The 16774-nt window shown below is 35.9% G+C and overlaps 2 protein-coding genes and 2 non-coding genes across 6 annotated transcripts; 3 read left to right on the plus strand and 1 right to left on the minus strand.

Annotated features, from left to right (window-relative positions):
* Window positions 1-1972: 1972 nt before the first annotated feature.
* LOC110621264 (S-adenosylmethionine synthase 2) lies at window positions 1973-4259 on the plus strand. Its single transcript, XM_021765469.2, has 2 exons — window positions 1973-2129; window positions 2762-4259. Exon 2 carries the CDS (start codon window positions 2770-2772, stop codon window positions 3949-3951), a length of 1182 nt encoding a protein of 393 aa, XP_021621161.1. The 5' UTR covers window positions 1973-2129; window positions 2762-2769; the 3' UTR covers window positions 3952-4259.
* A 411-nt stretch (window positions 4260-4670) lies between these two features.
* Window positions 4671-4742, plus strand: TRNAD-GUC. The gene has a single exon. It is a non-coding gene; the product is annotated as a tRNA-Asp (tRNA).
* An 80-nt stretch (window positions 4743-4822) lies between these two features.
* On the plus strand, window positions 4823-4896 carry TRNAI-UAU. The gene has a single exon. It is a non-coding gene; the product is annotated as a tRNA-Ile (tRNA).
* A 1224-nt stretch (window positions 4897-6120) lies between these two features.
* On the minus strand, window positions 6121-10731 carry LOC110621262 (FACT complex subunit SPT16). 3 transcript variants are annotated; one of them, XM_021765465.2, is made up of 4 exons: window positions 10617-10731; window positions 10171-10300; window positions 9933-10048; window positions 6121-9666 (listed from the first exon to the last, which is right to left on the minus strand). In XM_021765465.2, the coding sequence occupies exon 4, from the start codon at window positions 9595-9597 to the stop codon at window positions 6370-6372; it is 3228 nt and encodes a 1075-aa protein (XP_021621157.1). In that variant the 5' UTR covers window positions 9598-9666; window positions 9933-10048; window positions 10171-10300; window positions 10617-10731; the 3' UTR covers window positions 6121-6369. The 3 variants fall into 3 exon arrangements, with proteins under 3 accessions (XP_021621157.1, XP_021621158.1, XP_021621156.1); XM_021765466.2 differs by having other exon boundaries at window positions 10420-10687; XM_021765464.2 differs by having other exon boundaries at window positions 10171-10687.
* Window positions 10732-16774: the final 6043 nt, after the last annotated feature.

The following is a 16774-nucleotide window of genomic DNA, read 5'->3' on the forward strand; positions in this document are numbered from 1 at the left end:
TCTTAAAAAACTAAGGTCTGATTGAATGTTGACCCTCTTGGAAGGATCAAATTGTTATCATCATCAAATTAACATTTAGCAAACGAAATAAAATAATTGGGTATAATAGTAATTTAAGTTTGAAATCAATATATAAAATTGAAATTTATTATACGTTTCATCTGATACTTTGGACATCTGTTTTTACTTTTTAAATTAGGTCATAGATATTATGCCATTTGTAAATTTTGCATACGTGTCATGTTGGCTTTAAAATCAATATAACTGTATTGTTAGGCGTACTAAAAGCATTTAAGGTATGTGTTGCGGATTAAATTAATTTATAAATTTTAAAAATTAATTGATGTTTTTATTTTTTAATTTTTATATATTTATGGGTTTAATTTATAAATTGAAAAAATAATAAACTTTTTATTTTTATTTATAAAAATTAAATTTATAAGTTGATTTGATCGAATAAATTATTAGTTTGTCTTTATTTAATTTTAAAATTTTATTTTATATTTTATTTAATATCTTTTTAATAATTTAATAATAAATATATTTATAAATTATTTATTATTAATTATAAATATTTTAATTAAATACATAATTATTTAAACTTTTAAAAATTTATAAATTTGAAATTAAAATATCTAAGTGTTTATAATTCGATTTTTATGAGTTTAACTAAACTCCCTAAGATGTAAATTAGTTTTGTGATTTTTGGGCTTTTGCTTTTCCAATTTCCACGTGCTTCTACGCGTTTTTTGGCTGGAATCCCTTCGTCATCCCTTCCTCTTCACACGTCGTATGACTGTCGGCGGAGCCACAGCACTATTAATTATTTACTACGGTCTTTAGGGTAAAATTATTATTTAATCCTCTAACTATTTAATTTAAAAATATATTAAATATTTTTTTTATTTATTTTCTTTTTTATATAAAAAATAATTTTTATTAACTATTTAATTATATTTATTTTAAATATATTAAATTTTATTAAATACTAAAAAATATTTTAAAAAATTTCTTTTTCTATCATTACTGTACATTTTCTTTTCACATTTTTATCAAATAAAACATTATTTTCCTATTTTTCAAAAAATTTTATAAAAAAAAAATGCTCCATTCAACTTTTTAAAAATATTTAAATATTCTTTTATGAGCAGCGGAGCAATAGAGCATGTCCTTTAACATTAATAAAAAAAAAGATGCAATGTTACAATTGTAAGTTAATTAATATAATTAATTTTTTTTTGAGAAAAATACAATTTTACATAAATAATATAGTTTTTCTTATTTAAAGTTTATTTAATGCATTATTTATTACATATTTAATATTGATAAAAATATTTTTTCTAATAAATAAATATTATACTCATTATAAAAAACATTATCGGTAATAAGTAACGTATGAGCTTAAATAAGTAACCTAATTTAGTAAGTCCTGATAAGGCAAGTTGCTTAATCTAATTTAATAAGTCTTAATAACGCAAATTGCATTCATTAGAAAACCATTCTTTTTTAGAATAAATAATAATTCATACTACTGATAAATTAGTACCTAATTAAGAAAATTTAATTTAAATATTAAAAATACTTTGTTATAACTTATGGGTTAAAAAAATACAGTTTTTTGAAATAATTGTACAAAATTTTGCATTAAATAAAATATTAAATTCCAATTTCCATTATTAAAATATAAAAAATAAAAAAGCGAGAGTTGGTCACACCCGAGGTTGGTGAGGTTGGGGTTGGTGAAAGCGCTGAAGCCACCGGGAACTGGCTGTTCCGATTATCCAGTAGGCTACTTCCTGTCTTTTTCCGCCACCGACTCTAATAAATCCTTACCCTCCGCTTTTCACATCCAACGGCTGAGATCTTTTCCATTCACATCTCTGACCTTCAATCAAATGTGGGCCCAATGAACATGCAATATTGTGCTAAATGTTTATATTTTTTGGGAAAAGACCGAAAAATAATTACTATTACAGCAAGACCATTCGTCTATAAATACGGTGGCAAGGCGTTCCTGTAAGAGTCGCCAAGAGTTCTTAGCTTAAGGACTTATTGAGAGGTCAGCTTCTGCTGTAATTCGATTTCCCCAGATCTGCTCTCTCAACTCTCCAAGGGTTTTTCATTTACAGGTACCTTTTCATGCTTAGATTTTGTTCAATTCTTGTTTTTGGTAGCTCCTTCGATTTATCTTGTACTTGAAAACAGAGCACAAGCTGTGAGCGCTGCTCCAATTTTGGATTTTTGCTTTTGAAACTTCTTGTGTTTGTGTTTTTCTAATAGATCTGAGTATTTAGGATAATGGGTTGTTGTTTAATGGGATTTGTGGTAATAATCTATCTTTTTCTTTTTTTTGTTTTGGTATATATTGCTCAAGTCATTTCTATTAGCTGTAACTGCTGGCTCTTGGATTTTGGGTCATTTTTATGCTTGGAATTTGGATTTCATGGATCCATTTGTAGTTATTGGCAGAATTTGAACTGAAAATGGTATTTTAGCTAGTAATCTTAAGATCCCATTTCTGGGAGGATTTTAGAATGGATATAGTTTCAAGAAGTTTTCTGATGAATTTTCAGATCTGGTGGTATTTTTGGGCATTTATTATCAGATCATGAAATTTGAATTTGCGTGCTAACCATTGGATGGGTCACACCCCTCTCATGGCTTGTCCTGAAAGATGGTTTTAGCTGGTCAAGTTTAGCTTTTTTTAATCCTGGAATAACATATTTGTGCTGAAATTTTGACTGTGGTTTGTGCTTTGCAGTTGTCAGAATGGAAACCTTCCTATTCACATCTGAATCTGTGAACGAGGGCCACCCCGACAAGCTCTGTGATCAGGTTTCAGATGCCATCTTGGATGCGTGCCTTGAGCAAGATCCTGACAGCAAGGTTGCGTGTGAGACTTGCACCAAGACCAACATGGTCATGGTCTTTGGTGAAATCACAACCCAAGCCAATGTAGACTATGAGAAGATTGTTCGTGATACCTGCCGTTCAATTGGATTCGTGTCTGATGATGTGGGTCTTGATGCTGACAAGTGCAAGGTCCTGGTTTACATTGAGCAGCAGAGCCCTGATATTGCTCAGGGTGTCCATGGCCATCTTACCAAGCGCCCAGAGGAGATTGGTGCTGGTGACCAGGGTCACATGTTTGGCTATGCCACTGATGAAACACCTGAGCTTATGCCCCTCAGCCATGTTCTTGCAACCAAGCTTGGTGCTCGTCTCACCGAAGTCCGCAAGAATGGCACCTGCCCTTGGTTGAGACCTGATGGCAAAACCCAAGTCACTGTTGAGTACTACAATGACAATGGGGCAATGGTTCCAGTACGTGTACACACTGTTCTCATTTCTACCCAACATGATGAAACTGTAACCAATGATGAGATTGCTGCTGACCTCAAAGAGCATGTTATTAAGCCTGTGATCCCTGAGAAGTACCTTGATGAGAAGACCATCTTCCACCTTAACCCATCAGGCAGGTTTGTCATTGGTGGTCCACATGGTGATGCTGGACTCACTGGTCGCAAAATCATCATTGATACTTATGGTGGTTGGGGAGCCCACGGTGGTGGTGCCTTCTCTGGAAAGGATCCCACCAAGGTAGACAGAAGTGGCGCTTACATTGTTAGGCAGGCTGCCAAGAGTATTGTTGCCAATGGGCTTGCTCGCAGATGCATTGTTCAGGTCTCATATGCTATTGGTGTGCCAGAACCATTGTCAGTGTTTGTTGATACCTATGGAACTGGAAAAATCCCAGACAAAGAGATTCTGAAGATTGTGAAGGAGAACTTTGATTTCAGGCCTGGTATGATTTCAATTAACCTGGATCTCAAGAGGGGTGGCAGTGGTAGGTTCTTGAAGACAGCTGCCTATGGTCACTTTGGAAGAGATGATCCAGACTTCACATGGGAGGTAGTGAAGCCCCTCAAATGGGAGAAACCTCAAGCGTAAAACTCTTGCCATCGCCGGAAATCAATAATTGCTTGGCCTATGCAGCCTCTGAAACTCAAAAAATCTTTCCTGTTGTTTGCCTGTTCTTGTTTTTGTTTTTTCCATTTTTCTTTTTTTATTTTATAATTTTTCCTCCATATATAAATTTATGGTGTCGAGTCTAGAAGAAAGCATGTTGAAAGTAGCTGTCTTCATGCCATATGCAATTGCTAGGAAAGAAATTAAGATTTGCAAAAAGTGTCAGCTGCAGAGCAGCATTGATATGATGCCGTTTGTTTGATAATGGAATTCTGATTCATTCGTTGCTATATTCTCAAAACTGCGGTAGGAGCCTTTGTTTTCTAGTTTATTGCTTTATTTTAGCGCGGTAAACATTTATTTTTAAGATATTAATTATTTTAAAGTTTAAAAAATGTACTAAAAAATAGGATATTAAATTATCACATTTTCAAAATTTGATAAAAACATATTCCAAAGTAGCTTTGTGGGTGGTCAACTTTGTATTCGAGTCTCCTTCCTCCTTCAATATCTACGACAAGGACCACCAGAAACGTGATCAGGATCAACAGCAGCTTAGCAGTTCTCTCCATCTTATTACCACTTTCCTCAACAGCTTCGACTATTAATGTAAAGCTAGCATCGCCCAACTGCAGTTTGTCCAATTTTCAAGTTGCACTCAGTTCTTACTATAATTAACCATCAACGATCATTAACAATTTGTCGTTGTAGTATAGTGGTGAGTATACCCGCCTGTCACGCGGGTGACCCGGGTTCGATCCCCGGCAGCGGCGATTATTTTTCCTTCTTATAAACAAGAATTTTATAAATCTCATATCTACATCAAAAAACATAGTCGAAACAATAACAATGAGGTCCCGTAGCTCAGTTGGTTAGAGCGTTGGTCTTATGAGCCGAAGGTCGCGGGTTCGAGCCCCGCCGGGACCATTATTATCATTTTCCTTTTTCTTCATATTTAAGTGTCAGATAAAGAAAAAATGAGTTACGCTGTGTTTTTTTTTTTTTTTTTTTAATCTAACTTAAGCATTAAAAAATTTTCATATGGAACCTTTTCGATAGCAGATTATTTTAGATCCTCTCAAGCTAAGATAAGGATTGTGACATCCTTTAATTATGAAGTTGCATTTTCAAACTTTACCAACAACTTAATCTTTTTATAATTAATATTTGACACTTAATGTTATGTTTTTTTAAAAAAATATATAAGTATTAAAACATATATTTTATAAATATAATTATTTAATTTTTATCAAAGCGTTTGTAACTCGTGCCATAAAGAAAAATTAAAATATTACACTTTTAATTAAATATTAACAATAATATCAATTAACCTTTTTTTTATTAAAATCAAAGGGCAAAATAATACATTCATCAATGAAGCTTCCCAACTGGTTTGATTTATATAACAAAAACCAATGTGCTAACATACTTTCTCCGTATTAGATAATCAATTGACAAGAAAATAGAAATAAACAGTTATTGACGTAAATTTAGCATAAAATGAAAATTACTAAAATAACCTTTGTCGACGATAATCCATAAATTGTGTGCTTCTTTTTGGCTTGGATATATTCCTCACATTTCAAAAACATTAACAAAACTAATCTTGAGATAGAGGAAAACTAATCTTCAGTTTATCATTTTCTGCTGATCCATTTCGGTTGATTATTTTCTTAAAACACAATTTGTCTCGTCAATGTCTCTCTCAATATCTCCATACGTCTCTCTCTAATTACCAAGGAGAATAATTATAGATAAAGATTCACCTTCATTCCTCTCTTCTGAACTGAATTGAGACAGAGGAAAATTTTCAAGAAGATGCAGGGGAGGAGCCAAGAAAGGGTAGAAGGAGATAGAAAACTAACCCAGTGGATAGGGAGAAAATTTGAGGGGAAAAGAAAAAGAACCCATGAGTTGTGCAGTAAGAGGAGCAAGAAAGGAAAAAATCTCGACAGAATTTATTGAAATATGAAACTCTAGATTACTCCTTTATTCGTAGGTTGGAGATTGAAAAGGTGGGCTGTTACTTATCATACGAAAAGCATTGTAAGAATGAGCGGAACCACACATTTCAAGCAGCATTTGCCCCGCTTCATGAAAAGAGAATGCTCTAACTGCTGATTTCTCCAATACAAAATAGAAGACAACCAATGAAGAACATGCAGACCTCTCTGAAAACTTTGATTTTCAATATTTTACAAGCAACTGATCTGTGCTAAAGATTATGATGCTCGTGTTAACCCACTATTTTACAAGCACAGACTAATAATTCAACAAAGTTTGATCCAGATCCAAACTGAACAGCACCGCAACAAAAGTATTTTCAACATATGCTCTCTCATAAGATATAATGGCTAGATTAGCTTCATTAAGTTGATAAAACAAGACAGACGCCTTCATTCACCTTAACTTGGGCCTTTTAGGAAGACTGCTGCCAGCATTCCTTCTATCAGGTGCTCGAGCTGGCGCTCGTGCCTTGCCAAAGGCCTTCATCTTCCTTCTTTTTCTCTCCTCTTCACTGTCCGAGTCATCCCCCTTCTCCCTGTCTGCATAGCTTGCTTCTCTCTCCAACTCTTCCCATGTCTTTCCTTCATCCTCATCTGAGTCTTCCTCAGAGTCGTCCTCCTCATCATCCTCAGATTCCACCAGTGACTCACTGTCATCACCCTCATCTTCAGATCCTGAGTCAGATTGCACATCTGAAGGCTCGTACCCTTGGTCTGAGTCTGCTGAGTTCTCAGAATCTGAATCACTAACTTCCATGTTTAAAAATTCCCAACCACCATCCTCTATGAACTTTTCTGGATCATCAGTAATAGTTTTCAGTATAGGCCGCCAGTTCAGATTTAATCTGCTCTCATAGTACTTGAGATCAGTTGTGTTAAGCCACTCCTTGATATTATCTAGTGATGTGGATGGAATAGAGTCTATCCGAAGGACATCCCTCTTGAAGTCTTTAAATACAATAGTCATATCAAAATTCTTCTGCCCAAGACCAACTCTCTCCAGATTAACTATCTCAATCTCGCTCAGGGTGATCACAACAAAAGGTGTCTCTACCAGTTCAACCAGGCAGCTTGATGTAGGGACAATAAAAGCTGAGGCTTTATGGGGCACCCCATGGAACCCAAGCTCTCTCAAAGGTTGATCAAACTCAAGGTCAAGTCCTTTGAATTGAGGTTGGCCCCAAACATCATTCACCCGGTTTACAAAGTTCTGGAAGTCCATGTTTATTTTATTCTTTCGATCCCTCTCCCGTTGTTCTTCCTCAATCTCATCTGGGTCATAGGCAGATCTCTTTCCACCTCCAACTGTCTGGACCACATCCATCACCTCAATATAAAATTGAACATCTTTGGTCTTTTTGTTCCCCACCATTATGTGATTATGCAAATGAAAATGCAGAAGAGTGATCATTTCCTTATCTGCTGGTTGGAAGAATGCATGTTTGATGTTACCATACATAACATCAACACGTTCATCAGGCCTTGAAGTTGAATAGCGAAACCCATTTGCATGGGCTTCAAGTGAACCAGTCAGCTTTCTTCCACGACCACCAAAAACAGGGCGAATCCAAAGATCTAGCAATTTTATAGGCTTGAACTTGGCAGATGCAAGTTGAAGCTTTTCCTGGGTAACTAAGGTTGCCCTTTCTGCCCTCTCAGACTCTCTGGAAGTGACCTGGCGACGCAGGGTTTTAATCTGTTGTACCACTTCACTTATATGTCTAGAATCCTTGGAGCGAAATGAAACTTCCTTCAAATATATTGACCCTTGAAACTTGAGAGTGTTTGCATCATGAGGACTGAAAGGGGTGCCAGGAACATTAAATATTATCCGTATGTAGCAGGTTCGATTACTATCCTGCTGGCTGGACACACTCTTGACAGTAGCAACATGGAAAGGGACCATGGTTCCATGAATTGGCAATAAGATAGCCTCATTCCTCTGGTCAATCTGAATCATGAAGTCTCTTGGAGGGGGTAGGTCATTGACATTCTTATATGCAATCAAATCACCAATAGTCCTCACAGAACCTCGACTATCTGAAGCAGCAGAACCCCCACCAGCAAGCCTCCTGGCTGTCTCTTCATTCTTCTGGCGGGCAAGTTCAGCCTGGTGCTGCCTTCGTAGCTCTTCCTTTGATATTTCCTGGTTGTCTGACCTAAGTGTTGCCTTAGACAAAGTGGCCTCAACCCCTTTACCTTGAGGTCTGGCTTTGGGCTGCTCCTCTTCTTCATCATCATCCTCATTGAATGAATATGCCACATCCTTGACAGCCTTGGAACTCTTTGAAGTTACTACATCTGGGAGCTTTTCACCAACAATCACTGTATCTGCAAGTAACAAAGAAAATTTCTGAGTCTTCGGGTTTTTCGTCTCTGTCTGCAAATTCTGAAAGCCAAGTGACACATTGAAAACCATTCCAGGTTTCAAAATTCGATCATTTTTAGAGTTAAGACTGAGTCCTGATTCACGAAACTCAAGGCCAATTCCAGTTCCTGCAGATTTAGTCAAGCTTCCAGCTAATTCAGGTGCATCCTTCTCAACTACAGCAAGTGCTGCTTGATAAACAGCACTGACTTTGTTCCCAGATTTCAATGCACTGATTGCTGCTTCTTGGGCTTTAAGCAGGACTTCATATGCCTTGCTCTGCACGGAATTGGCATCAATCAGAAAAGTTCTTGCAACATTTGAGCAGTAGCTATTGTATCGGGACCCAATTGCACATATGATCACACTAGTGGAGTCATAGTGAAGATTCTCATCATTGCTAGCGGCACTCGGTTTCAGATCAAATTCTCCTCCACTCTGAAAAATTGGAGGGTAACATATGTCAATATTCTCTGCCTTTAGCTTCACCTTAATTCTAGCAGGTTCTAAAATTGCCTTCTCTGTGTCATCCATGAATGAAGAATGAGAGACCTTCTTCTCCTCATCAATCACCTTTTCAAGCTTCGGTACCACAAACTGCTTCATGACTGATGAAGTCAAGAATGCTGCTTTCCTCACATTAGTAAGCTCAATGTTGTCTTTGACAGCAAACAAGTCTGAGAACCCATTTGTTACATCACTTAACTCGCAATTTGCATTCTTTAACTTTACATCCCATAAATCCAAAAGCTTCCCTTCAGGACTTTCTCTTGCTATGTGTCCAATGACAGGAGTGTCATGACCATTAGAGTTTGATTGAGCATGCACAGCGCGAAAAATGTTATCCATCAAGCCACTTCCATCATCACTTTTGGCTTTCACATGCATAATAACTTCAACACCAACAGAATCCCTGGCAGACTTCTTCACGACATCAAGCAAAGAAGCCTTCTTCTGACTACATAAGAAATGGACCTGCTTCTTCATGAAGACCATAATGGTCTCTGGAAACTCATAACCAACCAACCAAATATTCAGTGCGGATGACTTCAGGTATCGCAGATCCTCTGATGGTGGAGGTGTTGCGACTGCAAGAGCATCAGAAGCACCCCACAGGTCACTGTTGTGTTCTCTCCAATGTGAATATAGAAGTTTCAATCGCTTAGTGAAGTTTTCCAAATTTATAGAATAAGCATTGGTGGCTCCTGCAGGCTTGCCGTTAGGAGGCCGTGCATTAGCATTGTGATCACCCATTGACGGAAGTGTGCAAATACAGATTTTAATTTCTCAACAACTTAACTAGGTAAGCATGCCACCTGCAGACTGATAAAATACAACCAAATATCAGTTTAATTCTCTCTCTCTCTCTCTCTATTTGACAAAAAACTGACCTTAATGGACTTCACGGTTTATATATATATATATATATTCTACAAATAAAAAAAGAAAGGGATAGTCCATGATGAATACTTCACACAATTAGGACTAAGTAAATGTGACCAAGAAATTGATGAAGGTTCTTGCTTCTCAGGTTTATCAAACAATTAACTTAGTTCTTTCCATCTTTGATCATAACATTAAAGAGCTACCTGAAATCTAAGGATGAACTGAGTTTGCTTTTACTTCCATTCCTTTGCTCAGAAACCACAGAGAAGTAAATAAACTTACGATTTCCCGTCTCCCCTGTAGCAAATGCACTGCATCCCTGCACCATAAATGAATTATCATAAACAGCTCATCGTGGACTACCAATCCACGAAGACCCAAAAATTCTAAAAGTGATACTGGAATTTTTTTTTTATTTTAAGAAAAAGTGAGATCCTTTACCTATGTGAAAAGGGAAATCGCATCAAAATCTCACTTCCCTACCGAGCAAGCATGAATCTAATAAAGAATTAACGAATCACAAATAGATTTTTCAGCTCTGCAGTTAAACACCCTCGATCTCAAGCCCGAGCTGCAAAGACCCAGAAAGAAAAAAGCTCGAAGTTACATTATTTAGTGCTTGAATCCTTCAAATACAAGGAAACAAACAAAACCCAGGCAAAAAAGAAATTGAAATCCAAGATTACGAACTATAGGAACGCGATCATTCGATTTTGATTGAAGATGACTATATATGCAAAATTAGAAGGTTGGGTCATTGAGGATGAGATGGAAGGCTTTCGAATAGTAAGAGATTTGTGAAATTTGAGATGCAAATGGACCAAATTGAGAAGGATGAGGATGCATACAATAAAAACTACGATTAATTTTTCTGGGTTCACACTTACAATGAGGAAAAGTTGAAGAAAGATGAAAAGCAGAGGCTCTAAGCGTAAAAAATCCAGATGGGTCGTCAATCAAGTAGGAATTGAAATGGCTATTTATATGTGAGGGGGTCCTGCCACTTCCCTCCAGTCGCTTCTCCTCCGGTTTTTCTCTTGCTCCGGTTTTTCATTTTTTTTTCTTAAAAAAAATAAATATCTTGTAATTTTCTTCTCTATCATCCGCATTGTAAGTTATAATATCTCCTCAGAATTATTAAATTTTATAACTTGTAAAATAATTAAAATATTTTCATAGCAAATATAAAGTATGGACTTTTTTATGAAAATACAAATTTTTTATGTTTATATTATTTAATGTAAAAAATTATAAATATCTTTAGATGTGAACATGTGGTAATTGTAGGATAATAAGGACATTATACTAATATTTCGATCTAAATCTTTTCTCACTAATATAATATAGTCAGTTTTGTACAAATTTTAGATTTTAATCGATGTAATACGATCATAGTTTAAAATAAATTATAATTAAAAAATAAAATTATGTGATATTTGTGTAATAAGTCAAATTGACAGTTTTACTTGTAAAATAAATAATTTCAAATATTATAGCATTCGTTTTTACATTAATATTTATCTCATAAAAAGTTTAAATCTTCCCATAAAATTACCATTATCAAGCACGATTTAGTATATCTTTATTATATCTATAATAGAAATTTCGATCAATTAACTGATAAAATTACTTATCAATTAGTCAATAACTGCTGAATTTTTAAAAAATACTATAAATAACTTTATTTTCTTTTAGTATGAGAGCTAAAGATTATAAAAATATATAATTCTTATACAACTACTTTTGAATTCTGAACAACTTCTTATATTTATTTTTTCAATCAATTTATTAATTTGAATATCAAAAGGAGAGTTATAACTAATCACCTCATATTATCTTTTTTACAGCTTAATCAATTACGGCATATTTTCATTTCGACCACATCACTAATTAAGTTTCACATAAATATATTATATTTTTAGTGAATAACTTGAAATTATAAATAAAATTAAAGTAAATAATTAATTATTAACTTTTAAAATTTATTATAAAAAACTTTTAAAAAATAATTTAGATGTTATATTTATCCAAACATTTAAAAGACAAAAATTGACAACTGAGATAGGCACTGGATGATGATACATGTAACATCCTCAAACCCATAGCTAGAGTAGTGCCATAATTAGGTATGAGTTAGGCTATTTCATTACTAGAGACTACAACAAACTGGTCTAAATATGGATGGAAGATACGATTCATCAGATCCATGAATGATGCAGGTGCATTTATTAACCCGAATGGCATAACCAGAAACTCATAATGTCCATATCGTGTCCTGAATGCAGTCTTAGGCACATCTATCCCTTTAACTCTTAACTGATGGTAACCCGATCTCAAATCTATTTTAGAGAAAATGTTGGCCCCTTTCAACTGATCAAACAAATCATCTATTCTGGGCAGTGGATATTTATTCTTGATAGTTACTTTATTCAACTGTCTGTAATCAATGCACAATCGAAGAGATCGCAGTTGACTATAGCAGATGATGGAGCTATCATAGCAGAATTGAAAGTTAAACCCAGCCTACTGCAACAAATTAAAGAAGCACAAAAAGAAGATACAGAGATAACCTTATGGGCTAGACAAACTCATACCTAATGATGGCACTACTCTAGCTATGGGTTTGAGGATGTTACAATACAACTCCCATAATTTAACATTTGAATGTTTTTATATTCAATTGCTAGTTGATTTTGCCAAACAATGGAAATAACAGTTAAAACCTTCTCATACTAATTACAGTCCATTAGCACAACCTTTTATAATATCACTTGCCAGAGTTAGTCTGTCCAAACTAGCCTCATCGACAATACCAAATCTCAAAACAGTTTATTCCAAACTAACAACACCGACGAGCACTGAAGAAAAGACAAAGAATACAATGATTTACAGAACACATCTTGCATGCCAGAGATGGAATGTAATGACCTATACATCAAATGGCTATTAGCGTTAGAATTCAGATCGACTTAAAATCGTCGGAGCCCATCGTAAGCCTACTATACATCATATTACACCTCATGTAATCTTATACATAATCACACAAGTATATAAAATATTTCCATTTCATTAACAAAAACTTGACATGTGCATACATCATGACTAAAAAACATAAAACTCATGCTAGAGTCCTCATCAAATACTTTAGTATGGTCAATATTACATGCCTAAAGTTTGGTTCAAACATAACTTATATTTTAAAATTTTTACATAAAAAGATCATAAATAAAAGATTATAAAAGAAAATTCAGGCAAAATACAATTCTAATCCATAATATGAAATTACATGTCCACAGCTATACAATTACAACAGAACTATACTAAATAACTCTGCTGACCTCCCGAGTTAACTCCGGTTTTGCAAACCTGAGATTAGGAGAAAGGGATAAATTGCCAGAGCATAGTGAGGAGAAACATAAACAAAAGCAATTCAATAAAATATATGATCGTATAGATGCGTCACAACACAGACAATTCACATCAAGATGGACTTATCACTAGTAACCCTCTATAAATTCCAATAGTTTCCGGCCCACAACAAGTATTACTCATGACTTCCTCTTAAATATAACATAACATATCTATAATACCAGGGGCATAAAATTAGTCTCGACCTGAACTTCCGTATCCATCATAATATATCATAACATGCTTGAGGATTGGTGGGTCGTCCAATATTCATCCATAATAACAACAAATTATGCAATACATCATATTCGTAAATTTTAATACAAAACAACCTAATCATATATACATGGAATTCGTTATGCATGAACATGCTTAAAACGTTTTATTTTTTTAAAGTAGTAGTTCAGTTTAATTCTACTAATTTCTGGCTTACGTGTGCCTAACTCTAAAACAGTTATCTCACTGCAAGTTTCTACAGTCTCCCAAGTTCGATCCTACACAGATGGACTTAAATGAGGGACCAAACATAACTTTTACAACTCCAAAAACTATCTAAGAGGCCCCTAAAAATATATAAGAAAACATGTAAAAAATAAGCTGAAAAAGACTAAACAGGGACTTTCGGCGGCAGGTTCAGTGGCTTAATGTAACGACCCGGAAACCGGACCGCTACCGGCGCTAGGATTTAGATTGACTTAAGGTCGCCGGAATCCGTAGCAAGCCTACTATACATCCTGTGTACCTGATAAAATCCCATACATGATCATACATTTTCATAAAAATTTTAAACTTTTCATATACCAAGCTTGACCTGTACATTCCTCATGAACTGTAAACATAAAACCCACACTAGAGCCCTCATCAAATGCTCTAGTATGGTCAACATCATATACATCAAGTTTGGATTAACATAACTCATCATTTAACTTTTACATAATAATCATGTTCAAAGGGATTTACAGAAACATAAACTAGGGCAAAGCACAAATCTATCCATTACATATTACATGTCCACTACTAATCTATTACATAAGCTTATACCAACCTCTAGCCGACTTCCCGCTCTATCTCTGATCCTGCAAACTTGGGGTTAGGGGAAAGGGATAAGCTACAAGAGCCTAGTGAGCAGAACCATAAAAACAATTTAATAAATATATGCTCTCATGAAATGTATCACAACACAAACAATACACATCAAGGATGGACTTGTCGCCAGTAACCCTCTACATATCCAATGTGCCTGGCCCTCGACTGAGCTCCTCAGGACTTTCGCTTAAACATAACATAGCATATCCAACTGTGCCAGGGGCGTAGAATGGGCAAGCCCTGGTCTTTTCCTTACATCGTGTCAGGGGAGTAGAATGGGCAAGCCCTGGACTTCCATATCATGTCATATCATATCGTATCGTATCATATCGAGGGCTAGTGGGTCATCCAATATCCATCCACAACAACAGTAAATTATGCAATGCATCATATTCGTGAATTCTAATGCAACAACTATTACATAACATGGTATTCATGATGCATGAACATACTTAAAATTTAGTTACTTAAAAACATAGTTCAATTCTACTCACCTCTGGCTGACGCTTGACTGACACTGAAGCAGCTGACTCACTGCTGGTCTCTTCGGTCTCTCAGGTCCGATCCTACATTGATGGACTCAAGTGAGGGACCAAACATAACTCTAGCAAGACTCTAAACATCTCCCCAAAAACCCCCTAAAATATCATAAAACATGCATACAAAACAAGCGAAGGAAGGCTGGGCAGGGGACTTTCGGCGGCAGGTCAGCGGCCGAAGGTCCCTACAGATCCGAAAGTCAGGCACTTTCGGGGGCAAGGTTCGGCGGCCGAAAGTCCCTTCTAGATCCGAAAGTCCATGCTTTCGGGGGCAGTTTAGGCGGCCAAAGGCTGCCTCCGGTGGCAGGTTCGGCGGCCGAACCTTGCTTCGGCGGCCGAACCTTGCTTCGGCGGCCGAACCTGGGTTCTCCAGAATGGCAGAACCCGATATTGCCCTAAGCATTTCAGCCTCCAAAACTTCTCAAACTCTCACATCTTTTCCTCAAAACATGCATAAGGGGTATAAAAACTAGTCTAAACCCCAACAAACAATTACAAAACATAAGAGGGAGCATACATTCATTAAAGACCCAACTCAAACCCTATAGCTCTATATTTAACCTCAACATGCATCTTTTCCCTTTAAACCTTCATAAAACTCAATTCAAAACAGAAGAGAGGCAAGGATCTAGGCTTACCTCTTGGAGATCTAGGAGTGACAGCAACCCCAACGTGGAGATGAGTCAAACGGTCTCCAAGGCTTCAAAAACTCGGGTTTAAGCTTAGATCTTCAAAGACAAGAGAAAACTCGTAAAAACATTGAAGGATTTGAAAGAAAATCAAAAAATCAACAAAGGGAGGGCAAGAACTCACCTTTGCCCGAAAATGGGAAGAAAAACTCTCCCGTTTTTGGACTGGGGGCCTCTTATAGGTGGCTGGCCAGACCACCTTCGGGGGCCGAAAGAGCTTCCGCGGCAGCACCATGTTCGGCGGCCGAACCTGGGCTTATCCCTCAAAAACATTTTTCTTCTTTTAAAAACTTTAATCCAAAAACTTAGCATTAAAACCATAAAAAGCATTTTGTAAAAATATATTTTACCCTTCTAGAGGTCCCAGCATTCGAGATTCCGGATTCCAATAGAGATTCCGTCGGAAGATTGGAATTCCGACACCAAAGTCTAGCCGAGTATTACACTTAAAGTCCCCTTATAGAATCGAAGGTCAAATTTTCGAAGGCATGTTAGATGGCCAAAAGGCAGCCTTCACAGATAGACATAACATTTCCTGTGAATTCGATGATGATGTGGCTGACTACTTGATAAGGGGCATCACCAGTTAAGCCGAACCTGGATTCTTCTGCAATGCAAAACCCGATTCTGCCTCAGTCCATAGCCACCAAAACGTGATAAAACCCACATGCAACAGCTCATAAACAACTATACACAAAAGGAACACCTAAACTTCATCAGCATCAACAACACAAGAAGTATTATCCATTATAAGAAAACTAGAAACTTAAGCTCCAACACATATAAAAGATCTTGCTTGCATCACCAACCATAGAAACAACTAATGCCTCTTTTAAAATCCCAACAACAGAAGAGAGGCAATGATTAAACTTATCCCTAGGAAGAAGTACCAACACAGCAATAAGGAGAAATTCGGAAAGGAAGAAGAAATGAGCTCTGAAGATCTCAAAAGTTAAAACTTTGAAACACTGAGCTTGATTTCTTCAAAACAAAAGGTAAAACTCATGAGAAAACTGTGAAAAAAAAAAGAATTTGTAAAAAAGAAGAGCAGAAGACTTACCTCTACTCGAAATGGAGTAAAAATTTTCTCCTTTTTGGGCAGAGCCCCTTTTATAGGTGACTGGAAAAACCACATTCAGCGGTCTAGCTTGAAGGTTTGGTGGCTGAATCTTAAAAATTTTCTAAAACTGTTTTTTTTTTTTTTAAATACATCATAAAATGCTTCAAACTCATTTTATAAAAAATTCATTTTACCCTTCTAAAGTTTTCGATTCCAAGATTCCAGATTTCAATGGAAATTCCATCGAGAAGTTAGAATTCCGA

Source organism: Manihot esculenta, chromosome 8 (genome assembly GCF_001659605.2).
Source record: "Manihot esculenta cultivar AM560-2 chromosome 8, M.esculenta_v8, whole genome shotgun sequence".
NCBI lineage: Eukaryota > Viridiplantae > Streptophyta > Magnoliopsida > Malpighiales > Euphorbiaceae > Manihot > Manihot esculenta.

Excerpts from the sequence above, each read along its gene's own strand:
- LOC110621264 (XM_021765469.2), top strand. The coding sequence starts at position 2,770 with ATGGAAACCTTCCTATTCACATCTGAATCTGTGAACGAGGGCCACCCC.
- LOC110621262 (XM_021765465.2), bottom strand. The coding sequence starts at position 9,597 with ATGGGTGATCACAATGCTAATGCACGGCCTCCTAACGGCAAGCCTGCA.